General features: G+C 41.0%; 1 protein-coding gene across 1 annotated transcript in view; it reads right to left on the bottom strand.

Moving 5' to 3' along the window:
* Positions 1–2,500: 2,500 nt before the first annotated feature.
* The window catches only part of foxo3b (forkhead box O3b), a 50,033-nt gene continuing 29,446 nt past the window's right edge, over positions 2,501–23,087 (bottom strand). Inside the window, exons 3-4 of the mRNA XM_031322162.2 lie at positions 8,354–9,829; positions 2,501–5,939 (exon numbers count right to left, since the gene is read on the bottom strand). Of these exons, the coding sequence (XP_031178022.1) occupies positions 8,381–9,829 (1,449 nt within the window). The 3' untranslated portion in view covers positions 2,501–5,939; positions 8,354–8,380. The remainder of the gene's footprint in view (positions 5,940–8,353; positions 9,830–23,087) is intronic.

Genomic DNA, 23,087 nt, shown 5'->3' with positions numbered 1-23,087 from the left:
ATTATTACATCTGTATCACTGTAGCACTCCTACCCGATGGTCTAATTGCAATATTTCAAAGAATTCTCTACATGGCCAGGAATATAATTCTGGTGGAGAAATTCGAACCTATTTTGTTTGCATTTAAAGAGTCACATTTAAAGACATTGAAGATAAGGTAGATCAGTTTCAGCCACCATGTGTAGTTTGCAGAGGTGGGCCGTCAGGGCCAGCAAGGCCTTCTCTGCTGGCCAAGAGGTTGTCAGAATCAGAAAATTATATTTTTATAATTATATATATATATATATATGTGTTGTCAGAATCAGAAAATTATATTTTTATAATTATATATATATATATATATATATATATATATATATGTGTTGTCAGAATCAGAAAATTATATTTTTATAATTATAATTATATATATATATTAGGGCTGTCAATCGATTAAAAAAATTAATCTAATTAATTACAGACTCTGTGATTAATTAATCAAAATTAATCGCATACATAATTAACGGTGCCTGAACCGATACTTTTTAAGAAATTAAAAAAAGAAAAGAAAACAAAGGGTACTAAACAACAGTTGGTGACATTAAAGAACGCCTTGTTTATTGCTAAGTCCATATGGTTAAAATTAAATGATTTAATAATAATGTATAACAATAACAATAACTTATTTCACTAGTAAATTGCTGTTGAACGACAAAAACAACCACCAAGGACATTTACAATAACTTCAAATGCACCACGAAACTGTAGTTTACCAGTTTCATTGAACGCACCGTCTGTGTTGTTTTTCCGACGGCAGCTCGGCAGCTGCAGATTGTTACTAGGGATGGGCGATACCACACTTTTAGGATTCGATACGATACCGATACTTTTTCTTGCATTTTCATCGATATCGATACCGATACCGTTAATTTCTTATTGTCAATTTTTGTCAGTAAAAATATTATTATATTTAAGACAAATCACAAGACAAATACAGACCATTTATACAAAATGTATTATGGTCAATACATAATAAAATAAAAATAAAAATAAATAACATAAATATGAATGAAATAAATGAAATATGAACAAAAACATACACATTTTCAGGCCCTTGGCTGTGTCGCTGTCGGCTGTGTCGCACGTTGACGCTCATTCGCTCGTCTCCTGTCACGTGACATGGGCCAGCTCAATACGCCGCCAGGTACAGGGGTGTCCCGGCACATAGTAATTTAAGTAAGTAATCTAAAACAGCTGAAAGTGATGCATACACCCCCAATTATTATTTTTTAGTTTATATCGATATTCTTTTAAGGAAATCAATGCCAAATGAGTAGCGTGAGTATATCGATCTATCGATACCACAGGATCGATACGCCCATCCCTAATTGTTACATCCCGCTGTTGAGTCACAGTCCTCTAAAACACAGTCAAACTTTACACCGTTCAGCGTTAGCTGTCAGCATTGTAACCGTGTTTAATCCAGCTACTAGCTAGCGGTAGGCTAACGTTAGCTGCTGTCGAGTATAGTGTTAACTAGCTAGCGGTAGGCTAACGTTAGCTGCTGTCGAGTATAGTGTTAACTAGCGTCACATGCAGCGGTGTTTGTGTTGCCTGTATGTCTTCAGCACCAGAGAGAAGTGCAGACATATCAGTGGCGCCAGATTTCGGTAGCCAGGGTTGGCAGGAAGAAGATTTTTACAAGTAAATGTTCCAGTTAATGATCCAGGCAGCACATTCTCGTCTCCCTCCTTCATTTTACAGTCGAATGGTGGATAGAACGGCTGGAATGGATTAATCTGCGTTATTTTTTCTCAGATTAATTAATCGAAATTAACGCGTTATTTTGACAGCCCTTTTATATATATATATATATATATATGATAACAGGCTTGACCCCTAGCAGAGGAGGAAAGTGGCCTATTGGCTGTTCTCAATAGGGGGGTGGCAAGAAAGGGAGTAAGAAGAGTATCAGCAGAGCGGCCCTGCCAGGGTCTGTGTTAATATTTGGCACAGATTTAGACATGCAAGTGACCCCCATCTCTGACTTTCCTCCGCTCCCTTTTATGTTTTGCAACAACTGAGGAAAAGCACCCAGCCCGGTGTCAGGTATCAGAGGGTTTCTGTACGTCAGCTCTCATTTAATGCAGCTGTAAAGAAAACAAACATTGTGCAAGAGGACTTCCAGGAACTTGAGAGGAACGCAGAGTTGTTTTGCTGTTTAGATCCCTCCAGACTGACATGAGAAAGAGATTTATCCCCTGGAGGGAGTCCAAGGTTTAATTTGTTCATGCACAAGTGCTCACACACACAGGGTTTTGGTAAACCTTGGCAGGATAACTTGTGAATTAACATCACATGTAAGGCACGCGAGAGCTGTAACATTTTCCCCGCTGGGCTAAAAATTCCTCTCATGGCTATATGAGCTGTTAACAGCGGCCCTGTGCTACCACAGCACTCGTGAAATGTATGTACCTCTAATACTTTCATACTTTTACAGCAATAAAACCATTTAAGACAAGGACATGGAAAGGGTGTAGAGCCTCACCAAGCTTTATTTACATGCGCACCATTTCTTATACAAACTAGATTACAATTCAAAATGGAATACACAGGAAAAATACCCACTAACATCAAATCGAGAAGAAGCAAGATTAATAAAGGGCAAAATTCAAAGGGCAAAGTTCAGAGGGCGTTTGGATGGGAGCTGGCCTGGGCCTCTAAACAAGGATGGAAAGGGTCCAAGAGAAGATAATGAAAAGGAAACGACCAAGAGATGATTAAGGTATCTAGTGGTATGTTTCTTCTATTTTTTTGCTTTTCTTAGCTTTAAAGTTGCACGTGTTGTGCTGCAGGTGTGTGTGTGTGTGTTGGGCACAAGAGGAGATAATCTGTGCCTGAATGAAGCAGTAGCACTGAGTGGTTGTGTGGAAGGCCTGCTCCACTATGACAAAGTGTAAACTATCTCCCCAAAGAGCCAAAACATTTTACACTGAACAAAACTGTACAAAATGTAAGGAACACCTTCCTGCGATTGAGATTTGCAGTTGATCAAGGATCAATAACCCCTCTTTGAATAAAAAAGGATTACAGGGTTCCCTGGATTTACCTTGTCAGTCATCTTCACAGGAGGAGTAAAGCGCTCCTAATACTTAGTACGGTCAGTGTAGATGAATTCAAATGCTTAGCAATTCAGGTGATGGCTCAGGATTCCCCCTGCCAAAAGACATGTGAAAATGCTCTGGACATTTTTAGACGAGTGTGTAGGAAATTCCAGCTTATTGTCAGATGACCAAAACAATGACTTTAACCACATCAAAGTTATGACCAAACGCTCACTGAGAGCACCAGGACGTGAACCTGCTGTACTCCACATGGAATAAAACAAGTGTGAAGCTGAGGAACGTCCGTTAAAGAGGCTTTCCCTGTGTCTTCCACAATGTGTACACACACTCCTAATAATTAACCCATTAATGCGGGAGGATGGTGCAAGTTCTGCTCTGTAAAGCCCTGATTTTAAAAATAGAAAGTGTGTGTGTTTTGAGTGCTGAAGACACAGGGTTTCTCTCTGTATTACAATTTCTGTCGCAGGACGGCACCATTGGAAGGGTCTAAGGGTACAGCTAGGTCATGCACTAAACCTTAGATAGCACAGTAGATCATTCTAGCCAACCATGCACATATTCTTCTGCCTTGGCCTCAAAGTGATATACACACATCTGTACACTATTATACACAGCGGGGCATACACTTCATATCGCTACCCTAGACAGAGAAGAGATACCAGGGTGTCCAGATGCTACAACAATGGTGCTTTCCACCATTTTCCAAATCTGGTTCAACAATTAATTAGCTGGTAACAGTGTTCCCTCCCACCGGGCGTGTAACGTTGTTCATTATTTCTTCAACTTTACCTTCAGAGGTATCACAAAATCCAAGGGTCAAGGGTCAAGTACTACATGAGTATATAAGTACAAACAGCGAGTATATATGCATTTCACACAATTCATAATGCATAAATACAAACATGCATACAGTCTGCTGTGCTGTATGCACCATGATGGGTTAGTGAGGGATTACACGTTCTCGTGAGATTAATTCAACAGAAATAAACTCCACAGATAAACACTCGCGCACGCACACACACACATTAACATGTACTCAGGAGATACAGGAGGTCACCTGCAGGAGCACGAGGCGTGTCCATGAGGGGTGTGTGTATGTGTGTCACAAGTCCAACAAGAGAAAGAAAACAAAACAATGACAGCAAAAACAAAAAATAACAGACCGCGTGAAGTCTTAATCCTGAAATTTATCTATCTTCTTCATCTTGACGGCCAAAAGTTCACAGGTAACAAGTTCACGAACACAAAATTTTACTGTTTTTATCAAGAAATGTTAAAATACCATTAGAATGTGACTTGATGTTACTTAAAAGGGAAGCCTCCCTTTTCCCCCCTGAGTGATTCTATATATGCATAAGAAGCCCCACAAGCTCATGACAAGAAAACAGCAGAGCTTAACACAAATCCCTGGTATTATTTCTTCTATGTGTGTGCATGTGTGTGTACAGTATGTGCTGTGATTTGGCTGCCAGCATATCCTACTATTTGTTTCAAGTAATTTGGCAATATACAGAGATAGCTTATTGTTTTTATTCGAGAAACAAATGGCTTCTAGAGGAATGAGCCTAAAACCCTGCTCCTCTCACCCCCCGCCGCCGCTGCCGTCTACAGGTTCAACCTCGCTGTGCTACAAGTGGCTGCAGCTTTGGGTTTCTGCAGGTCATGGGTAAAAACGGAAAACAATACGAACAAACAAAATGCACGGCTTGCTCTCAGGGCAGGATTCAACACTGTTTACATAGCACCTGTAATGGTGTGGACATGTTCACAACCCTAGGACACAGGTATCCATTTTGGCTACATATATGCAGTGATAAACAACCTCAACAGAAGTCACCAGAAGTTAAGAAATCTAAGAAAAGACAGACAAGATCTTACCTCCTCCTCTGGAACTTTACACTGCCCTGCACTGTACAAATATCCGTAACAGAGATGTACTTCCTCTAGTCATTTTTCATATTTTTAATTATAGTTAGATATACACACAAGATAGCAAATATTTTTGTAATATTCAGCTAATTGTAATATAACCCTCATTATGCAGCGTTTAATTGATTTCAAGCAATTCATAAGAATAAAACTGGAAGTGCATGGCATTAAATTGAGAATATCTAATTTCTAAGGTTTCGGAAGTTTTGCAAACTGGGGCAAAGGGTTTAGGTTTGTCGGTTTGTGTGTTTGCATGTACTGTATGCGTGGCCACTCAGCCAGTAAGATACTCCATTTCCATCTTTTCATTTCATCAATACACCAATTCTTTTTGTAAAGACATGTATGATGCAGAAATGATTATGATAAAACAGGAATTCCAAAAAAACAAACACTGAATATTTAAAATCACTAAGTGAGAACAGAGGGAAATTCTTTTTTCAACATAACATCCCAGGAAACCCCTGAATCAGATTTACAACACATCTTGATTTTTTCAGTTTAGTCTTCTTCTTTTGTCTTCAACGGGAACAACTGCACCGTGCACTCCTTCAATCTTTGCGTGATATTTAGTCGTTGTATTCCACCTGAAACCCCTTCTGATAAAGCAGTGTTTCTTTGATATCAACAGACTGGGTGTCAAAGGAAAATTGCATAATTCTAAGATTTGTGAGTTTGACATAGCTTTCTTTTTTGTTGTTGTTGATAGGATGCTTTGAGGGCTGATGTGCAGTATCTCTACAGTCTGTCGGATTGTTCATGGTTCACCAGTGTGGGAGCGAAGGTAAAGCTCTTGAGAGGAAGTCTTCTTCTGTAAACACAGGGTTCGTATTTTACGTTGTGCTGATGGCAGGTTTGGCAAAAAGGATGTTTTGTGTCTGATCTTCTCTTGCACTACACAGTTCAGACCTGGAGAGATAAAGGACGAGATGATTATGTATCAGTGCTGTACTAAAAGCAAGGAAAAATCTCTTCTGTTCTGAAGTCAAATGTTTCTACTACGGATGCACCGAGCAGATCGGGTATTGTTCACCAATCCACCTTTTATTGTTCCATGCTCATTTGCAGCAGTAGACTGCTTAAAGTTAACACTGGTACTGCCTGTATTTGCTTCACAATAAATGCATTTTATTGTGAAGGCAGAGGTAGACCTTTGCTGTGAAACCAGAAGTGTTGACAGTAACTTTTGCGGTTAGCTAACGTTCCAAAGATTTACTCCATAAACAGGGAAAATAAAGACTTTTTTTGCACTTTTTGTGGGGACATCGTTTTGAAACTTTGCATGGATATAATACATTTTAATAAATGTTGAACAATCTTGTTAAATAATTTAATGATTTATGATCGAAATCGACCGACATTAAGTCACAATCTCGAATTTCGAATTAAAAAATGGAATCGTCGATGCTGCCACGCCCCCATGTCACGTCCGGTCGGCTTGTCAAGCTGAAAAAAAACGTGTTGAAATGCTGCAAGTCAACCTCCTTGACAGAACTTGAAGTATTTTGGATTTCCAGTGAGTTATGTTGACAATGTTTACGTTGTTGACAAAAAAGCCACAGTTTGCAAGCTCTGCTATGTGCGTGTACCATATTCTGTATGTTTACCATTGCACATTAGCCTAGCAGTTAGTGGAGTTTTCCTCTGTTTATAGGTTAATCCCGACAAAACCGCACGGTTGAATTTCAGCATGCATGCACGTTATGTAGCCTAAACAGAGCAGCTTATATTGGTTATATGTTAGAGAGAGCAACAAGTTAGCGGACTGCTGTCTGCTAAAGGCTGTTACAGACCAACCAGATGGCCGACCGTTGGCAGAAAAGGCAGTTGGACTGATCAGTCACTCCGAGTTGGTCAAAAAAATGCCTCAGAACACATCAAAGCGACGACACGTAATACGTCTCCATAACAGCAGGCGGTGCTAATCTGTCGCCCAAAAAATGAAAACCGGCAGCTGATTGGACGAACGCGCCACGTGGGTCTGGCTGCTGCTTCCGGATTTTGGATTTTTCAACCGGCCATTAATGGCGACTCATTCAGAATACGATCTCATATTGTACTAAAATAGTTCACCGAAACGTGAAATAGTTTAAGCGAGAAATAGTCCATGCAGTTGCTGAATCTGTCTTCATTTCAGATCGACAAAGTCAGTTTATTTAAGTTTAATGGAAAGTCAGTTTAAAAGATTTTCGTCAGATTTTGAGAGGCTTAGTCACGGTCATCCTGCTTGCCATTACCGTGTGAGTCCTGACTGCCCTGCCTCTGACTGAGCACGTCAGGTCGGCTAAAATGAAGGCCGACAGCTCCTCCAACGGACGACGGCACGGAACACACCGGACAGACTCGAGTCACTGACCTCGCCAGACTGTCCAATGGCCGATTATCGGCCCTGTGTGTAGCTGCCTTAAGACCGCTGTGCTGGCTCGATGGTGTTTTAAGCCCCCAACCAAGCCTTCAAGGCAGCACTGCGATCGTCGTCTTCAAGGTACCTAACCATAACCATGCCTAATCCTAGTGCCTTCCAGGCAGCGCTGCCTGGTAGACGATGTTGGGGGCTTAAAACACCAAACACCGCTGTTGCTGTGAAGCATCTTCCCTCAGCATTGTCGGCAAACTTTTTTTTTTCTTTTTACTTTATTGACAAATTGTCAAGTTTCCAACTGACTGAAGATATACATAGTACGTTATTGTTACATTATGTTGTTAATAAATGTTTTAAATTTGACAATGTAGTGTGGTACATTGTGAACAAAGGTCATATATATATATGATATATTCGATCAAAAACAAACTTTTAGCAACTGCAGTGGGAAAAAACTAGTGGAGAGCAGTTGGTCAGTGTAAAGATGCAGAGACATGCAATTTCAGTGTGATTTACAGGACAACAAGTGCAGCATGGACTATTTATAACAACAGCTCAGTGCTTTTCCTTCATGTCTGTATCTGTTAACAACATCAGTCATTCTACAGCAAGATAAACCTTCAAAACAATATAGATAACAATGATGATATAGATGATTTTCACAAGCCTAGAAAGCATCTTGGTGTATGAATGTTTACACTTATAGTACACTGTCATGTTAGCTTACAGAGATTTTAATCGGTTCTGCACAGAGACCTTTACAGATTTTACATTTTGGAAAAAAAAAGAGCAGTAGTATCGGATCCGTCCTTGACAATTGGCTGTACCCTGAGTTCAGGTGTCAGAATCGGGAGAGAAAACATTGGATCAGTGCATCCTTATTTCCTTCATCTAAATATGATCACTTTGCTTAAATGCTACATGATTTACACCCATGTACAAAACACTCAAACATACACACCTGCTCTGCTCCTCTCTCCTGACCCTCTCATCCAGGTACCCAGCTCTGAGAGTTCTGCTTGGTGCTCTTGAAGTTGCTGACCCCGTTCATGTTGGCCAGAGAGTCAAAGTTAAAGTCCAGGCCATCTGCGTCCATCAGTTCATTCCTGATGATGGAGTCCATATCACACTCCAGGCTGCTGTTGAACATGTCCAGGTCCAGATCTGTAGGAAAACGGTCCTGGCAGATCCCTCCGCTGCCGCTAACTGTTCCGTTTAGGAAGATCGAGGTGTCAATCTGCATGGAAGAGGAACCATTTCCTCCCAAGGGTGAGAGTAGGAGCTGCTGCTTGGCATTAGCCAGAGCGTTAGCCTCATTGGCTAGGTTCAGGCCTCCGTTTAAAGGCCTTAGGGAGCTCTGGTTGTGGTTGTTACTTTGCAGTATCTCCCCTTGGCTGCCCTGAAGTCCTCCAGCGGTCCCAAAAGTCATTACGGGATCATTACGGAGCATGAGTCCACGGCGAGAGTTCTTGGAAATGACGGCTGCGGCGCTGGCCTGTGACATCAGTGGGTCAGACTGGGTCATCATGACATCACTGTGGCTGTGGCTGTCAGAGTTGAGCAGGTCTTGTAGTGTCTGGCTGCCAAAGCGAGACAGACTGATAGTGGAGAAAGAGGTCTGCTTGTTCTCCTGGATAGTCTGCATGGGAGATGGACGCAGAGAGGAGACAGTCGTGTGGGGGCCAAAGATGGAGTTACTGTAACCATTAACTCCACCGTTAGAAGATGTGTTAGTGGAGGGAGAGGAGGTGGAGGAAGGTGAGCATAGCCCGTTGGGTTTGGACCCAAAATTGAACCCTAAGGAACCATTTGGAGCGGTGGGTACTGAGACGGTTGGCAGCAGGTTGATGTTATCCAGCAACTCATCCATCAGGTCATCTGTGAGTCCGTCATTCAGGTTCATTGTACCTGCCAGGTCTGCCAGGCGGGGCAGCTCAGGCGGCACAGCCTTCCCGTTGGTTGTGGCGTTGCTGGGAGACAGCGCTCTGCCAGGGCTGGAGTAGAGCATAGGTGAGAGAGGAGGCTCGTCATCAGGCACCTCGTCCAGCTCAGGGTTGGCCAGAATGGGTGAGAGGCGACCGCTCAGTGTGCTGGCGTTGGAATTAGTGCGGGAACGGAAGTCTGTCCAGGCGTCCAGCTCCTCGCTGCTGCGTGACGTTGGGCTTCCAGGCCACTTGGAAAGACCTGAAGGACTGTCTCCGCCGCCTTCTCCACCTACAGCGGCTGCTGCCTGCAGAGCTGCCTTCTTCTTGGCAGCACGGCCACGGGCTGACTTAGTGTACTTGTTACTGTTGTCCATGGAGACTGCACGGCGGCGAGGAGCCTTGCCACCCTTCCCTCCCTCTGGGTTGATCATCCACCAGGAACTCTTCCCTGTTCCCTCGTTCTGGACACGGATAAAGCGGCTGTGGAGGGAAAGATTGTGCCGGATGGAGTTCTGTAACACAAAGGAAAGAAAGAGAAGAGACTGTGTTGAGTGATGTGTGTAAAATCCCTTTGAAACAATTACTCAAACAATGACTGGCATCAATATTGAGTTGTTGTATTCTTTCTTTGCTTTTACCAATACAATTAATTTAATCATTTAATGAATACCTCTCTTTAAGTCCAACAACACTGATCCATAAACCACCCACTACTACTGATTCTGCAGCAATGTAAACAGTTGCTCTGGTGACTAGACACACAACAAAGCAAAAATTCTATTGTTTCAGTTGTTCATCCACTAAATATAGACACGAATTAGCACATTACCGTGCAGCAGCCCTTAGCGCTGATGTCTGCATTGTTCCCCTGTAGCTTTTGTGTTGTGGGTATAAAGGACAAAACGGAGACAGTGGTCTATAATCAAGCGTCTCCTCATTTATGAATGACACACACTGTGTTGCTGAAGGAGCTTATTTTATGTCAGATCACGTGTGTTTGTGCATTCCTGTGTGTGAGTCTTGTCTGGGTTATATTGATCAACTCGAGCCCTAAAGGCTCATTGTGATGGAACTGGTGTACATGACAGCCCTGCTAATGATCAAGAATGTTATTCACAACAGAGATGTATGTACACATTAAAAGGCCCAAACTGCCATATACCACCCCTGTTGAATCAAATTTTGCTTCACTGCTGGCTTTGTTTACATTATCAGGAAGACATTCTTTGTTATTTTACACTGATGTTATAACGGTTGAACACACATTTTTAGCCTCGCTAGAAAGCATGGCTCTAGAGATGACAATGTCTGTTGGTCCGTCCACCACTTTGGTGCAGACAGATAGAACTTAACATCTATTGGATGGATTTCTTTGCAGTTTTGTACAGACAGACATTCATTGTTCCCAGGGGATGAAGCCTAGTGACTTTTCCTCTATTCTGAATTTAGCTCTCTTAGGGTTGATTAGTTATGATGGGCAAAACGATTTCTAAAAGGCCAAATTTCCATATACAATTCTTTTGAATGTAAATATGCGTACATTGTAGAGCCCGACCGATAAAGGATTTTTAAGGCCGATATCGATACAAATATTTGGTGATTTAAAAATCCGATATTCCGATATATCGGCCGATATATATTTAAAAAAAAAAATCCAGAAACGCATAAACAAAACAGAAATAGATTTCCCTAACATTAGTTATTTGTAGTTATTTATGAGTCCTCACTAAAATAATATGATAATGCAGTTTAAAAATAAAACTTGTTTGTTTTATTGTCACAACAGAATAGAGGAACATCCAAATATATTAAAGTTCTGATAAATAAAATGTATAAAAATACAAACTTAAATTCAAACTATGCAACGCCAACACTCATAACATGGTTGAAGGGTGTTTCGTCCGTTTTTATTTTATTTTTTAAATATTCATTTATCGGCCATTATAAATCCTAAAAAAATGCCTAATATCGGCCGATAATATTGGCCCGCCGATATATCGGTCGGGCTCTAGTACATTGTTTACAGTTGGATCCTTCTTTAACCTTCTATAACCTTTGTCACATTTCAGTCCAACTAATAATTGCATTAGCCGCTTTCCAACCAAGAAGTTACAGGAACGTAGTTATAGGAAAAGTCCACTTCTAAACAGATCTACTAACTATTCTCCCCCAAAACCGTTTTTTCCAATTGCATTCGCACTGGCCAAGTGGCCATAGGGACTGGTAGGAGGGGTAAGGGAGTGATGCAAGCATGGCAACGGTCTTTATAGCGTTAAAATCAGAAAACAGATACACCAAAAAAAGTATGAACTAAATACTAAGTCTAATGTATATAGAATATTTGTCATAATTTAAACAACTCTCCCGAAGAGAAACGGGTATCTCTCTCTCCCCCGCCTCTGCCTGCTGCGCTGTGGACGTGTGTGTGTGTGTGTGTGTGTGTGTGTGTGTGTGTGTGTGTGTGACGGCTGGCGAGCCGCAGGACACGCTTGTGGAGTTTAACTCCGAAAAGACAGTTAACCACAGGTTCCCGTTAATCTTATGATGGACATGTGTTGTGATATTTAAACAAATGAACCGTCAACAGCAAAATAAAAGCCTCTTATTTACGAGACCGGTCTGAGAGACCTCCAGTTTACAGCGGGGTCTCTGAGCCAGTCATGGCCGAGCGACGAGCTAGCGGCCGGGGCAGGCGCCTGCTGGCTGTCGCCTGCTGGCTCTCGCCTCACTTCATGGAGCTTCTCAACTCCTAAAACTTTGAAGCAAATTGTCAATTTGGCATCAATTGGCGCAAGACTGCCTATATTCGAAATCTAAACAGTTAATTTCTCGCCTAAAACGTTGTCAGAAGTGAAATTAGTGATGAATAAGTGAAAATGAAAAAATTGTCCTGTTGTTGGTCTGTCTGTACCGGAAACCCGACCCTTGTTCACCTAGGTTCATATGCTGAAAAGGGAAAAGACCCTGCTCTGAAGTAGGAGCTGAAAGAGTTATAGGAACTGCGGCCAGAGGGACTTAAAAATCCCCAAATTGGTCCAGTCGGAACATGAGAAAAAAAGTATTCTAGGAATTTTATGTTCTAGGAACTGCAAAAATCCCTCTGGTCGGAAAGCGGCTAATGTTAGTCCTGGGGGAAAGCAGGTATAGTCAGAGAACAACAAGAAGAGAGCAGGATCTGATGAAATCATTAATGAACCATAATGGATTTTAGACTGATGTCACAAGGTAAGAAAAGAGACAGAGGCCAGGAAACCATATTACTATTTCATAAAAGTACAGCACTATTTAAACAAGCTTAGATCTAGTAAGTTTTATTGTTGCGTGTCATAATGGGTTTCCAACTGCACAATATAAAGGATTCACAAAACATGTTAACACTAAAGATGTCATTCCAACTGGTCTTCACTAATCGATTAGTGTAGATTAAAAGAAAGATTGTATGATGGAAGCTCTGGCTCAAAATTCCAACTTTATTTCTGTGATCTGTGATCTGTAAATTACACCCATGAAAATGAGCATCTGGACAACCCCCTAGTTTACACTAACGCAGACACAGATACCCACACAAACACGTACTCTCAGCCATCTGGTTACTTAAAAAAGACATAATTTCATGGTTCTTGTATGACAGCATATAATGATACACAAATGTTGAAACAAAAGTGCTCATATGTTCAGTCACATTCTCAAATATCAACTCAGAGTATGAAGACATAACTATAAACCTTTTGCATTTTAAGCAATTAGTATTTATGGTAATGACCTTTTGATTTGACTTTTGTCTCAAGCATTTATTACATATGTTCTTCCCCTTTTTCCTCCTCGTTTTGTGCCCCGCAACCTACTGAAGGCCTCGTTGAATTCATTATTTTGCCTCAGTCTCCTTCTCTGTCCATATCCCCTTCCTCTTCCGCAGTTTCTGTTGTTTCACAAACACACAGTTCTTATGGGCCCTGAGGGATTCTGGGGCTATGTTATATCCTCTCATATAAACAACCCAACCACCATCCACAACATACACATACCTCTCTGTTTTCCTCCCGTGTATATTTTTACTCCCTAAAACAGAACAGATTTCTGGGTTCCAAAAGGCGAGGGCCAAAATCTTCAAGTTTTTGTGGGAATCACAATATTGTTTTCCATGAAGCAGTCCCGTCTTTCCTGGGCAACAGTGAACAGACAATTTGGTTTGGATTGTTATTCTGGTCAAAGGCAGTTCAATCAGAGAGGAGAAAGAGAAGCTTAAGTTACCGTTCTAAATGCTACGTTGGCAAAGTAAGTTTGATCTCTGGGGCCTAAACTGAACCTACGACCCTATGCGAGTGTGTGTGTGTATTTGAGCATGTATGTGTGTGTTTGTGCTAGTTGTATGGAAATGCCCGGTTTTGCATTTGCAGGCCCTTGAGTGTTTTGCAATTGGAAATGCAAACGTTCTTTCTGCAGGACTGTATGCTGTTTGTGAAGACTGCTGTGCATTAGCAAACCCATAAAAAGTTTAATCATGAATGGTGTGTGTATGTGAATGTGAAGGCCTGTTTCCCAAGTGTGTATGTGTGTGTGTGTATACTGTGCAATGAGGTAAGATGAGAAGAGGTACCAGGGAGACCAGTGTTTATCCTCTGCCAGCATCTCTCGAGGCATGACATAATGCTGCTTTTTTACAAAACATTTCACACACTCACACACACACACACACACACACACACACACACACACACACACTAAATGTTTCCAGCTGTCGAGGAGATGTAAATACTAGCAGAAGATAGACTTTGTAAAGGAAAAGGAGAACATTTGGAGGGATGAAAGAGAGCAGAATGAATGGAATGTGAGTTTTCTTCTGCCGCTGCTGTAAACATTTACCTGCCAGCACCTTACACTTCATCAATGAAGTGTAAGGTATGTGAGGTATGTGTAGTACATAGTAGTAGTAGACCCTCCCACATACTCTCCTCACAGAGCCTGTACTGATTATCCCTGTTATTCTGGATCATTTCCAAGATTTCCAATATATATTTTATGCAAACATACATTTTTAAAATATAATTTTCCATAGCTCAAAGCACCACATACTAAATTGTATTCACCTCAAAGGTATTGGGATAGAGCAGAAGCAAATCATATTATTTAACCTCCCAGGAGTTCATTAAACTACTCTTAAATCACACCTGAGTTTGATAACAGCCTTAATACTTCACTAAACGTTACTGAACCCTGTGGGCGCAGATGTGAAAAAAAGAGTCTCCAAACGCTCTGTGTGTACTAAATATTAGGAAATGTTTTATAATACACACAGGGGAGTTTCTTCTTTTGTGCAATTTAAATCGCATTGTGTGTGATTAAATAAACATGACTATTTCATGTGTTGTTATTTGCAGAATGTATGCACTCCATGTTTTCAGTGTATATGGCACATCGCAGTGTGAGTGGGATACTGTATACTTACTACTGTAGCTCCTCTGGGGTATTCCCAAAGCCCATTAATAATCGAAACAGCTCCCTGATACAGCAGCTCTGATTCATAACTCCTACAATGCAGCGACAAGAGCTAAATGACACACATGCACTAACACAGCTTGCAGCAACAACCTTCCAAGAGATAATGACGCTGTTAACACTGCCGGGCTAATTTTAGGGAATTTTGTTGATTTGTTTTTTTCTTTCTCAACCTTATTTTTCCCCTCTATTTCTCTGTTTTGTACCATCGTCCTCATTCTCTCTCAATTGAGCGTTCTCAGAGATCTAAATTAACACATCTGGGCCCGTTTCGCAAACTTGATCTTTGAAGATTGATACCACTCATATCTTTAGGTAAAATATGAAGCTACAGCCAGTAGCCGGTTAGCTTAGCTTAGCAGAAAGACTGGAAACAGGGTTAACTGGTTGTCTGGCAACCTCAAAGTAACATCTGCAGGAAGACACTGAGAATGGCCAAGAAATATTTTTTTGTACAAAATAAAACATTAATTTGTAATTATTATTGATGCTGGAAGTTTGATATTTAACCTTCAGAATGAACCAAGTTATTTGTTTCCCTCAGTTTCAAAATGTTGTGCTTAGCTAAGCTAACTCGCTGCTAGCTTTGATTCTCTGCCCGAACCCAATTGGGTCCCGGTTCGCACAAATCTTTCGTAGTTTTTTTCTTCATTGTTTTTTAATGCCAACCTCATAGTCTGTGTAAAGTCATGATTAATGTATGGGATGTGTACTGCAATCTTCTGGATATCTATTCAACTAACACGCATGGATCATTTGAATTCATTTATTTATAGAAAAAAAAAAAATTAAAGTGGGAATTTGGGTTTTTAATCGGGCTCGCACCCAAAACTGTTGGTTTGGGCTCGGGACGGGCTTGGACATAAACAATGCGGGATCATACACAGTCAAGCCTGATGTTTTGTGCCAGATCATGACTTTACTTGCTGCTAGCTGTAGCCTCATATTTAGTGTATCATAGAGTGATCTTTTCATCTAGCTCTCGACATGAAAGCAAATACATCTATTTCCCAAAATTTCAAACTATTCCTTTAAACAAAGTAAATTTGTTTTAGCTGGTCTAAACTGGTTTACGAAACACTTGGTCAACAGATTATTATATAATATTATTACGGTTATCCAGATTCACCAGTGTTACATTTTTGAAGCAAACTGACCCAAAGATAGCCTGACGAACCTGAACTTGCTTCGTGAGACAGGCCCCAGCTGTGTGTGTGTGTGTGTGTGTGTGTGTGTGTGTGTGTGTGTGTGTGTGTGTGTGTGTGTGTGTGTGCGCGCGCGCGCGCGCCAGCTACAGCCAAAGCTTAGGAACACAGAGGCCTTTTTGTCTGTCAGCAACATGTGGGAACAATTAATCACTGTCAGCAACCACACTAGGAATCTCGCTCTCCTTTCCCTCATTATTCTGATTTTTGAAGGTGCGTAGGTGGGAACTCAAATATTTGAAATTATGTCAATGTGAATGTAGAAGGTGTGTGTACATTGCATTTTTAAGTAGGCATTTTAAGGAGATTTTATGTCTACTGTGAGGGAATTAGATCATTTTAATACCATAGATGCATGTTGTAAATGTATAGAAATGAAAACCTCAGACCCCTGAGGTTACTTGGGAAGCAGGTTCCTCTGATTGGTGGCAATGATTCTAAGAGTGCTTTCTAGTTGGTTGTAGCCATCCTAGCTTCAGCACTGGTGATTGGTGGAGTGAAATTGGCTTGCGTAGCCAGGCAGTACAGAAAAGGGAGGGTCTGCATGGTATTGCAAGTGTATTTCATCACCCAGCTACAGCACATATCTAAACTCAAATATATATGAACTGGGTTGGTCACACACACACACACACACACACACACACACACACACACACACACACACACACACACGCACACATATACACACAGACACATATACACATATACACATACACACAAACACACACACACACACACACACACACACACACACACACAGCTCATGTGTTATGCTACAGCAAAGCGTTGGGTCACAGGTTTACAGTGTCACGGAGCCAGGAGACAACAATGTGTCAAAGGTCAAAGTGGTTTGAGGTTGTAGCTTTTGCCTCACACATGGTAGCTCCGTCCCCTTGACCCTGCTACCACTGCTGTGATTGGACCAACTCTGTGACCTGAGCCACACACCTCTGGTGTACTTTACCACCCTCTGACACAGTGTGTATGTGTGTATGAGTCCTCGCCAAACATAACCATTATGTAAACCAGCACTAATCTGAGTCTAATGTCAACAGTGACTGCTATTGGGTCAAGCGGACAAGTTGCGCAACATAAAGACGAGGGATTGACAATGGGCTGTGGTAAAAATAATGCTTGTTTTGTCCTGAAGTGTTCTTTCTTTAGAGAATGGAAACTAGATTAACTTTGTGCAAATGGGTGACAGGTAGCATCCTAGCAAAAGAACCACAAATGCATTACGAAAATATAATAGACGGACAGGGATAAAGGAGCTCATGTTTTTTTTTTGTTTTTTTAGAAATGAGAAAAAGCTAAAGAAAGAAAGAGAGTCTGGCTAACTAGCACATTTATGTTTAAGAATTTGCACTGTCCCCCTTAAATAAGCCAATTAATCAATAAATAAATAAAGAGACAAACAAGAACCTAGGCCTAAAATTTTTTTGCAACAAATACATGTCATATTGTAAACTCTTACTTGAAAAACAGTCAACAACAGAACTGTAAAAATTCAATGAGTTTAACCTTATGTTGTTTTTTCTAATTGAAAAAGTAGCCTAATTATAATTGACAAAAATTGTGGACACCACGGATACTTAGTAGTTCTTCTGCTATATACTTTAATACTATACTACTTTCTGTCCGCTTAGAGGAAGTGTTCCACACACACTTTCTTCTTTTCCCAAACTCAGGCCAATTGCCCTCCACATTTGATTGTCTTTATATTGTTTTTCCAGTTTACTTTTCTAGCACATGTGCATACGCAGTAGCCTGGCTCCGCCCTCCTACGTACTTCTGCTCAATTTTCATTTTCCTTCAGTACACCGTCTGGGTTTGCGGTATATTCTTGGGTTTTCTCCGCCAAATCTTTGGAGGGCCAATCAGCGAACAGAGGGAGTGGCTGAGAACGATGACATTGAGGTTGTGCGCTAGTTTGAGTTGTAGTTCCATAATGGCGGCGGAGAAAGATGCGAGCGAAGCCATTTGGTCCGTTGTGGCAACGCTGCCGAATATCTAGAAGTTAAAGCCCGAGCAAGAACAATCTTTGCTGAGTTTTGTTGGTGGCCATGATGTTGTGGCCCTCTCCCCACGGGGTTCGGGAAAAGTTTTATTTTCCAGGTCTCTCCGTTAGTGGTGAAGGAGTGGCTAAGGTGAACGCTAGTGATGTTAAGCCGATAGCTGTTGTTGACATGCGTCACGACCAAACGTTAGCGATTGGTTATGGCAGATCCAGAGTGGCTCTGGGCAGATCCAATAGTTTTAAACTTCAACAGAGTACTCGCCTTCAAGGAAGTTAACACTTGTCAATGGACGGTGGCCAGACTCTCTGTACAAATGAAATGTACGAGAGTCTGGTAGGACCAGGCTACATACACAGAGCTTGTAATGCGGTCACAAATTGATCCCTTGCAGACACGTGGACACGGAAACCATGAATTGGCCTTAGGTCGCAGAGGAGAGCAGTGAAAGTGTAGCGAGGTGGTGTGAGGTAAAGGCATCGATGACATGCAGGTCTTTGACACGTATAAGGCGGTTTATAAATAAACAGCATGGCTGGTCTGCGCTAACACTGCTGAGAGAGGACGGTTATTTATACTGTGACCCTACACTAACACAGAAATGCACACTCAGAAATGCGCGCACACACACACACACACACACACACACACACACACACACACACACACACACACACACACACAGAGGGTGCAGGTTCCAGCTGCCCTGAGCTCTGGACTGCAGACAGAACATTCCATTCTCTTCAATCATATGTGCGTTTCCCAGCCAGTGGCTGGGTGTCTCTTTCAGCTTGTGTGTGTTTAAGCTGTATTGATGTGTGTGCGCACACTGGACGAGGATCTGGAGCTTCTTGTTACATCTCATTCTGCTTATATTTTTCTACTTTTTAAGGTCACACACATACTCACACACACACACACACACACACACACACACACACACACACACACTTCAAGAGTTGTGACCTTGTTAAAATAGGAAAAAGCCTGCTCTTGTCATCCCGAGACTTTACTACTGCAATGTCAACCTCTCTCTCTCTTTCTATCATTCTCATCTGTCTGCCTCTCCCTCTCTTCTATCATTCTTTGCCTGCATGCAGTGTGTCTGGTGTTGTAAGGCCACATGCTCAAAGAACTCCTTGTTTACTCTTATGTTTCCTCCAATCAGGTGGGAGAGTTAGCCAACCCAGCCCACCTCAAACAGCCAATCAGTGCAGGCCGGTACAAAGGCATGGTTAGTCACGTTACCAGAGTAAGGCTTCACTGGGTCAGTATTAGGGCTGCACAATATATTATCATCCCAATATCAACTTGCGCAATAAACACATCGCAAAAGGCACTCAGATATCTTTTGTGTTAGTTGACAGAAAATATCAGCAGAAAACTGCACTCATTCTTTTTTAGTGCTGCCTGTTTATATTCAATTAAATGTTCAATTTGTTCAGTAACAGAAAGTTGGAAATGAGAACACTTTAATATCGGTTTATTTATCACAAATAATATCGTTATCGCGATATTCAACAACGTTATTGAATATCGCATATTTTCCTCATATCATGCAGCCCAAGTCGGTGTGTTTTGATCAGTGCTGGACGGTGATCTCAGTTTCTCAGTCATTGGCATACGTTCACAGTGGAAAGTTAAGCACACACAAACTGGAAGGAAAATCAAAGATATGAAGAGCAGAAAGCAGCAGGGAAATCTATCACAAAATATTTTCATGATTTGGATACTGAAAAAACAACAAAAACAAATCTAATTTCTGTCATCCATGGAAAAAAATGTATGAGCTCACGATGCATTCGGTGGTTGTTCACAAACATACTGTTCATTACAGCTCAGTATGTACATGCTTGTATACTTTGCTTTGGGACAACACAGAACATCCCTGCTGGGTTTTATCAACCCAAGTTCCAGGACACGCCGTCCTTAAGCTACGAAGCAACTGTGCCTGCCAAGAATGCACACGCACACGCACACGCACACATCTCAGCAAAGACAAAGACTGCTCAGACCGAAATACAGAAGGAGAAACCAGCTTGCAAGAGCGTAAAGCAGCAGTAAAGAAAGTAACTGAATGCGTCCACATTTTATTTTATAGCCTGCATACCCCATACTTACACTGTAATAAAGGAGCCTTCTCCCACATTAATGGTACAACCAGGGACTTAAAGAGATAGTTACTTTGGTCTCAATCTTGGAACCCATCAGCTATCACTCTGTGTTATGATATATATATGATATTAATAATGGCGAGCCGAAAGCGGTTGCGGTGCATTTACACTTCAGGCAATTCAAAGTGCTTTACATAAAACATAAGAGCAATTAAAAACGGTCATGAAAATAAAACAGGCTAAAATGGAATAATATACAAATACAAGAATAAAAGTTACAGTGCAGTGTAAGAAATTAATAATTATTTGATTAAAAAGGATGTAGGGACGGGTTTGGGAGGAGAGAGGCAGGGGTTTTATTTTTATTTTTGTTTATTTTGTTTTGAGTGTAAAATGTTCTAAATAAATAACAAAATGTTCTAAGTAAATAGTATAAATAGGTTTGGAATTATTTTTACAACTGAAATATTTTTTTTATTATTATTACTGAGCGAAAGTAGCGAACAAAGTTACCGTTGGGTACCGGTAAAAATGTTAATGGTACCCAACCCTACTACTGAGAAATTTCAATCGCTTCATGGTACTGTATATATCACCATAATGTCCTACGCATATCCTACATAAATCATAACAGGAGCTCCTTTGAAAAAAAATGTAAATGTCATCTGTCAAACTCTTTCGATCTGATATGAAAATAACAAATACACTCAAGGTATTACTGAAGGGAACTATAAGCCATCTGCCAGTCAATAAATACAACCAGAGGGAACATGCTCTTAATATTTTTGGTAATAAAGCAGCGGGTGGATTTAAAATATTGCATTTGCTGTGTGAAATTAATGTTGTTTGGGTTTGTCTGTGGGGTTTGGTTGGCAGATCCTCTGCCCCGGCTTTATGAGGATACCGCAGTGACTCGCAGCGTGCCCTTTTTAAGAACTTGAACTATTTCAACATCTGACTTCTAAAAATATAGAGGGACCAGAGGGCATGTCTGCAAGTGATGATTATCGTATTTATCCTGGCCTATGAGCGAGCTGATGACAAACACACTCTAATACACACACTGAGACTGAAAGCACAGTGTTGTGGTGGTGCATAAAGTACATAGAGACAAGGATAAAAAGACCAAGGGGAGGGGAGGCCAACCACCAAATGATCCCACTGGTATGCATTACAGAGCTTTTCTATGTGAGCAGGTGATTAATGAGACCTTCAAACTGTGTGTGTATGTGTGTGAGGGAGAATGAGAGGCATTGAGGGAGACAGAGCTAGATAAAGAGTATAGGGGGAAGACAGAGAGAGAAGAAGAGGGCACCCTTACTATTAAGACTATCACGGTGTCTACATGATTAATTACATCTCTACGTGATGCGAGCAGACCTGAGGAGTGCAGGGATAGAGGGAGAAGGGGGGAAGGGCAGAATCATTCATAATTATCAGGAAGGGGAATGTTGCTATTCCTGTGGGAAGATATGGTGCGGGTGACAAGGAAAACGTTTGGGAAATGAGCCTGCCATCTACACCTCAACACACAAACCTATTTCAAGGGCAATGGAGTAGAGAAGTGGGAGGATTTATTTTTGGCATTCAGGGTTTGAAAGTAAAGTCCTGTTCATTTACAATGCCAAGTGACTGGCAGTTGGAGTACTTCCTAGGCTTGAATGGGCATGAAAATCTCCTGGTTAAACCACGGAGCAACTGTGGTGAAAGAACTGGCTCAATGATAAAATATGCAAAAATATAAATTGATCTAATTTACACTTGTCACAGTTTTTCATGAGTATAGCTAATTTAGTTGCCTGACATCTCCATTCTTACTCCTGCCTACAAAGCTCTGATTGGTTGATTCTTACTTTAACCAGTAGAAATTGCCATCACTGAGCTCAACACCAGCATGATTTACCTGTTTAATTAATTTACTTTTGGATTCTGGATCAATTTTGGATCAACAGCGTAACTATTACGTGGCATTTTCTGACGTGCATGCTGGCATGTTCTCAATAGCAATAGCCACTGAGGCTCATGGGTACTGTAGTCTAGTTGATGTGCCACAAGTGATGGCCAAAACATAACCTGGTACCACTCCCTGATAGAGCACCATTTGTAAAAAGTTTAGAAGGGAGTATCTCACAGAGTTATTAATGGTAAATAAATAATTTACTAGTGTGACACACACATTCTTTGTTTCTATTTGGAAGAAATTTGCGAATATATTTAAAAAGAACTTTTAAAGGTGAATTTCCCATTTCTCTACTCTATTGATGGGAACCAAAAATGAAAAAAATTCATGGAGAGTAGGGCTGGGCGATATGGAGAAAATCACATATCACGATATTTTTGACCAAATGCCTTGATATCGATACCACAACGATATTGTAGTGTTGACTATTGGTGCTTTCACAAAATATTTACACAATGAGATTTTTTATAAATAATCATCAGTAATGTGGATATAATGACTAAGTGGGTAAAGGCAAATAATAGAACAGTTACAACAGTCTGGTAAGTTCAGAAAATGACATCACTTTACTGTAATGCAGCCTTTAAAACCAGGAAAAGACACCACTTAGCCATATTATGATATCAAAATCTAAGACGATATCTAGTCTCATATCATGATATTGATATAATATTGATATATCGCCCAGCTCTAATGGAGAGTAAGACGATTTATTTCAATAGCGAAAGAAAAATTAGGAGAAGAAGAGATGTCCAGGTCAGAAGAAATAGAAGTGGAGGGACAGGGAGGAAGTAAGGGAGTGGAGGATGGCATGCTGTTTTTATGTGCATAGCTTGGGTGAGGGGTTGACTGAGGTTTATTACCTGCCTTAACACCACTCTGTGCATACTAGTATTTCCACTAAGGACCAGCTTGAGTTCTACACAGAACAAAATGATAGATTTATGGATTGCACTGGGAATATGTAATAGACTTAT

Source organism: Sander lucioperca, chromosome 19, assembly GCF_008315115.2.
Source record: "Sander lucioperca isolate FBNREF2018 chromosome 19, SLUC_FBN_1.2, whole genome shotgun sequence".
Classification (NCBI taxonomy): domain Eukaryota; kingdom Metazoa; phylum Chordata; class Actinopteri; order Perciformes; family Percidae; genus Sander; species Sander lucioperca.
This window is presented reverse-complemented; position numbering and strand designations above follow the sequence as displayed.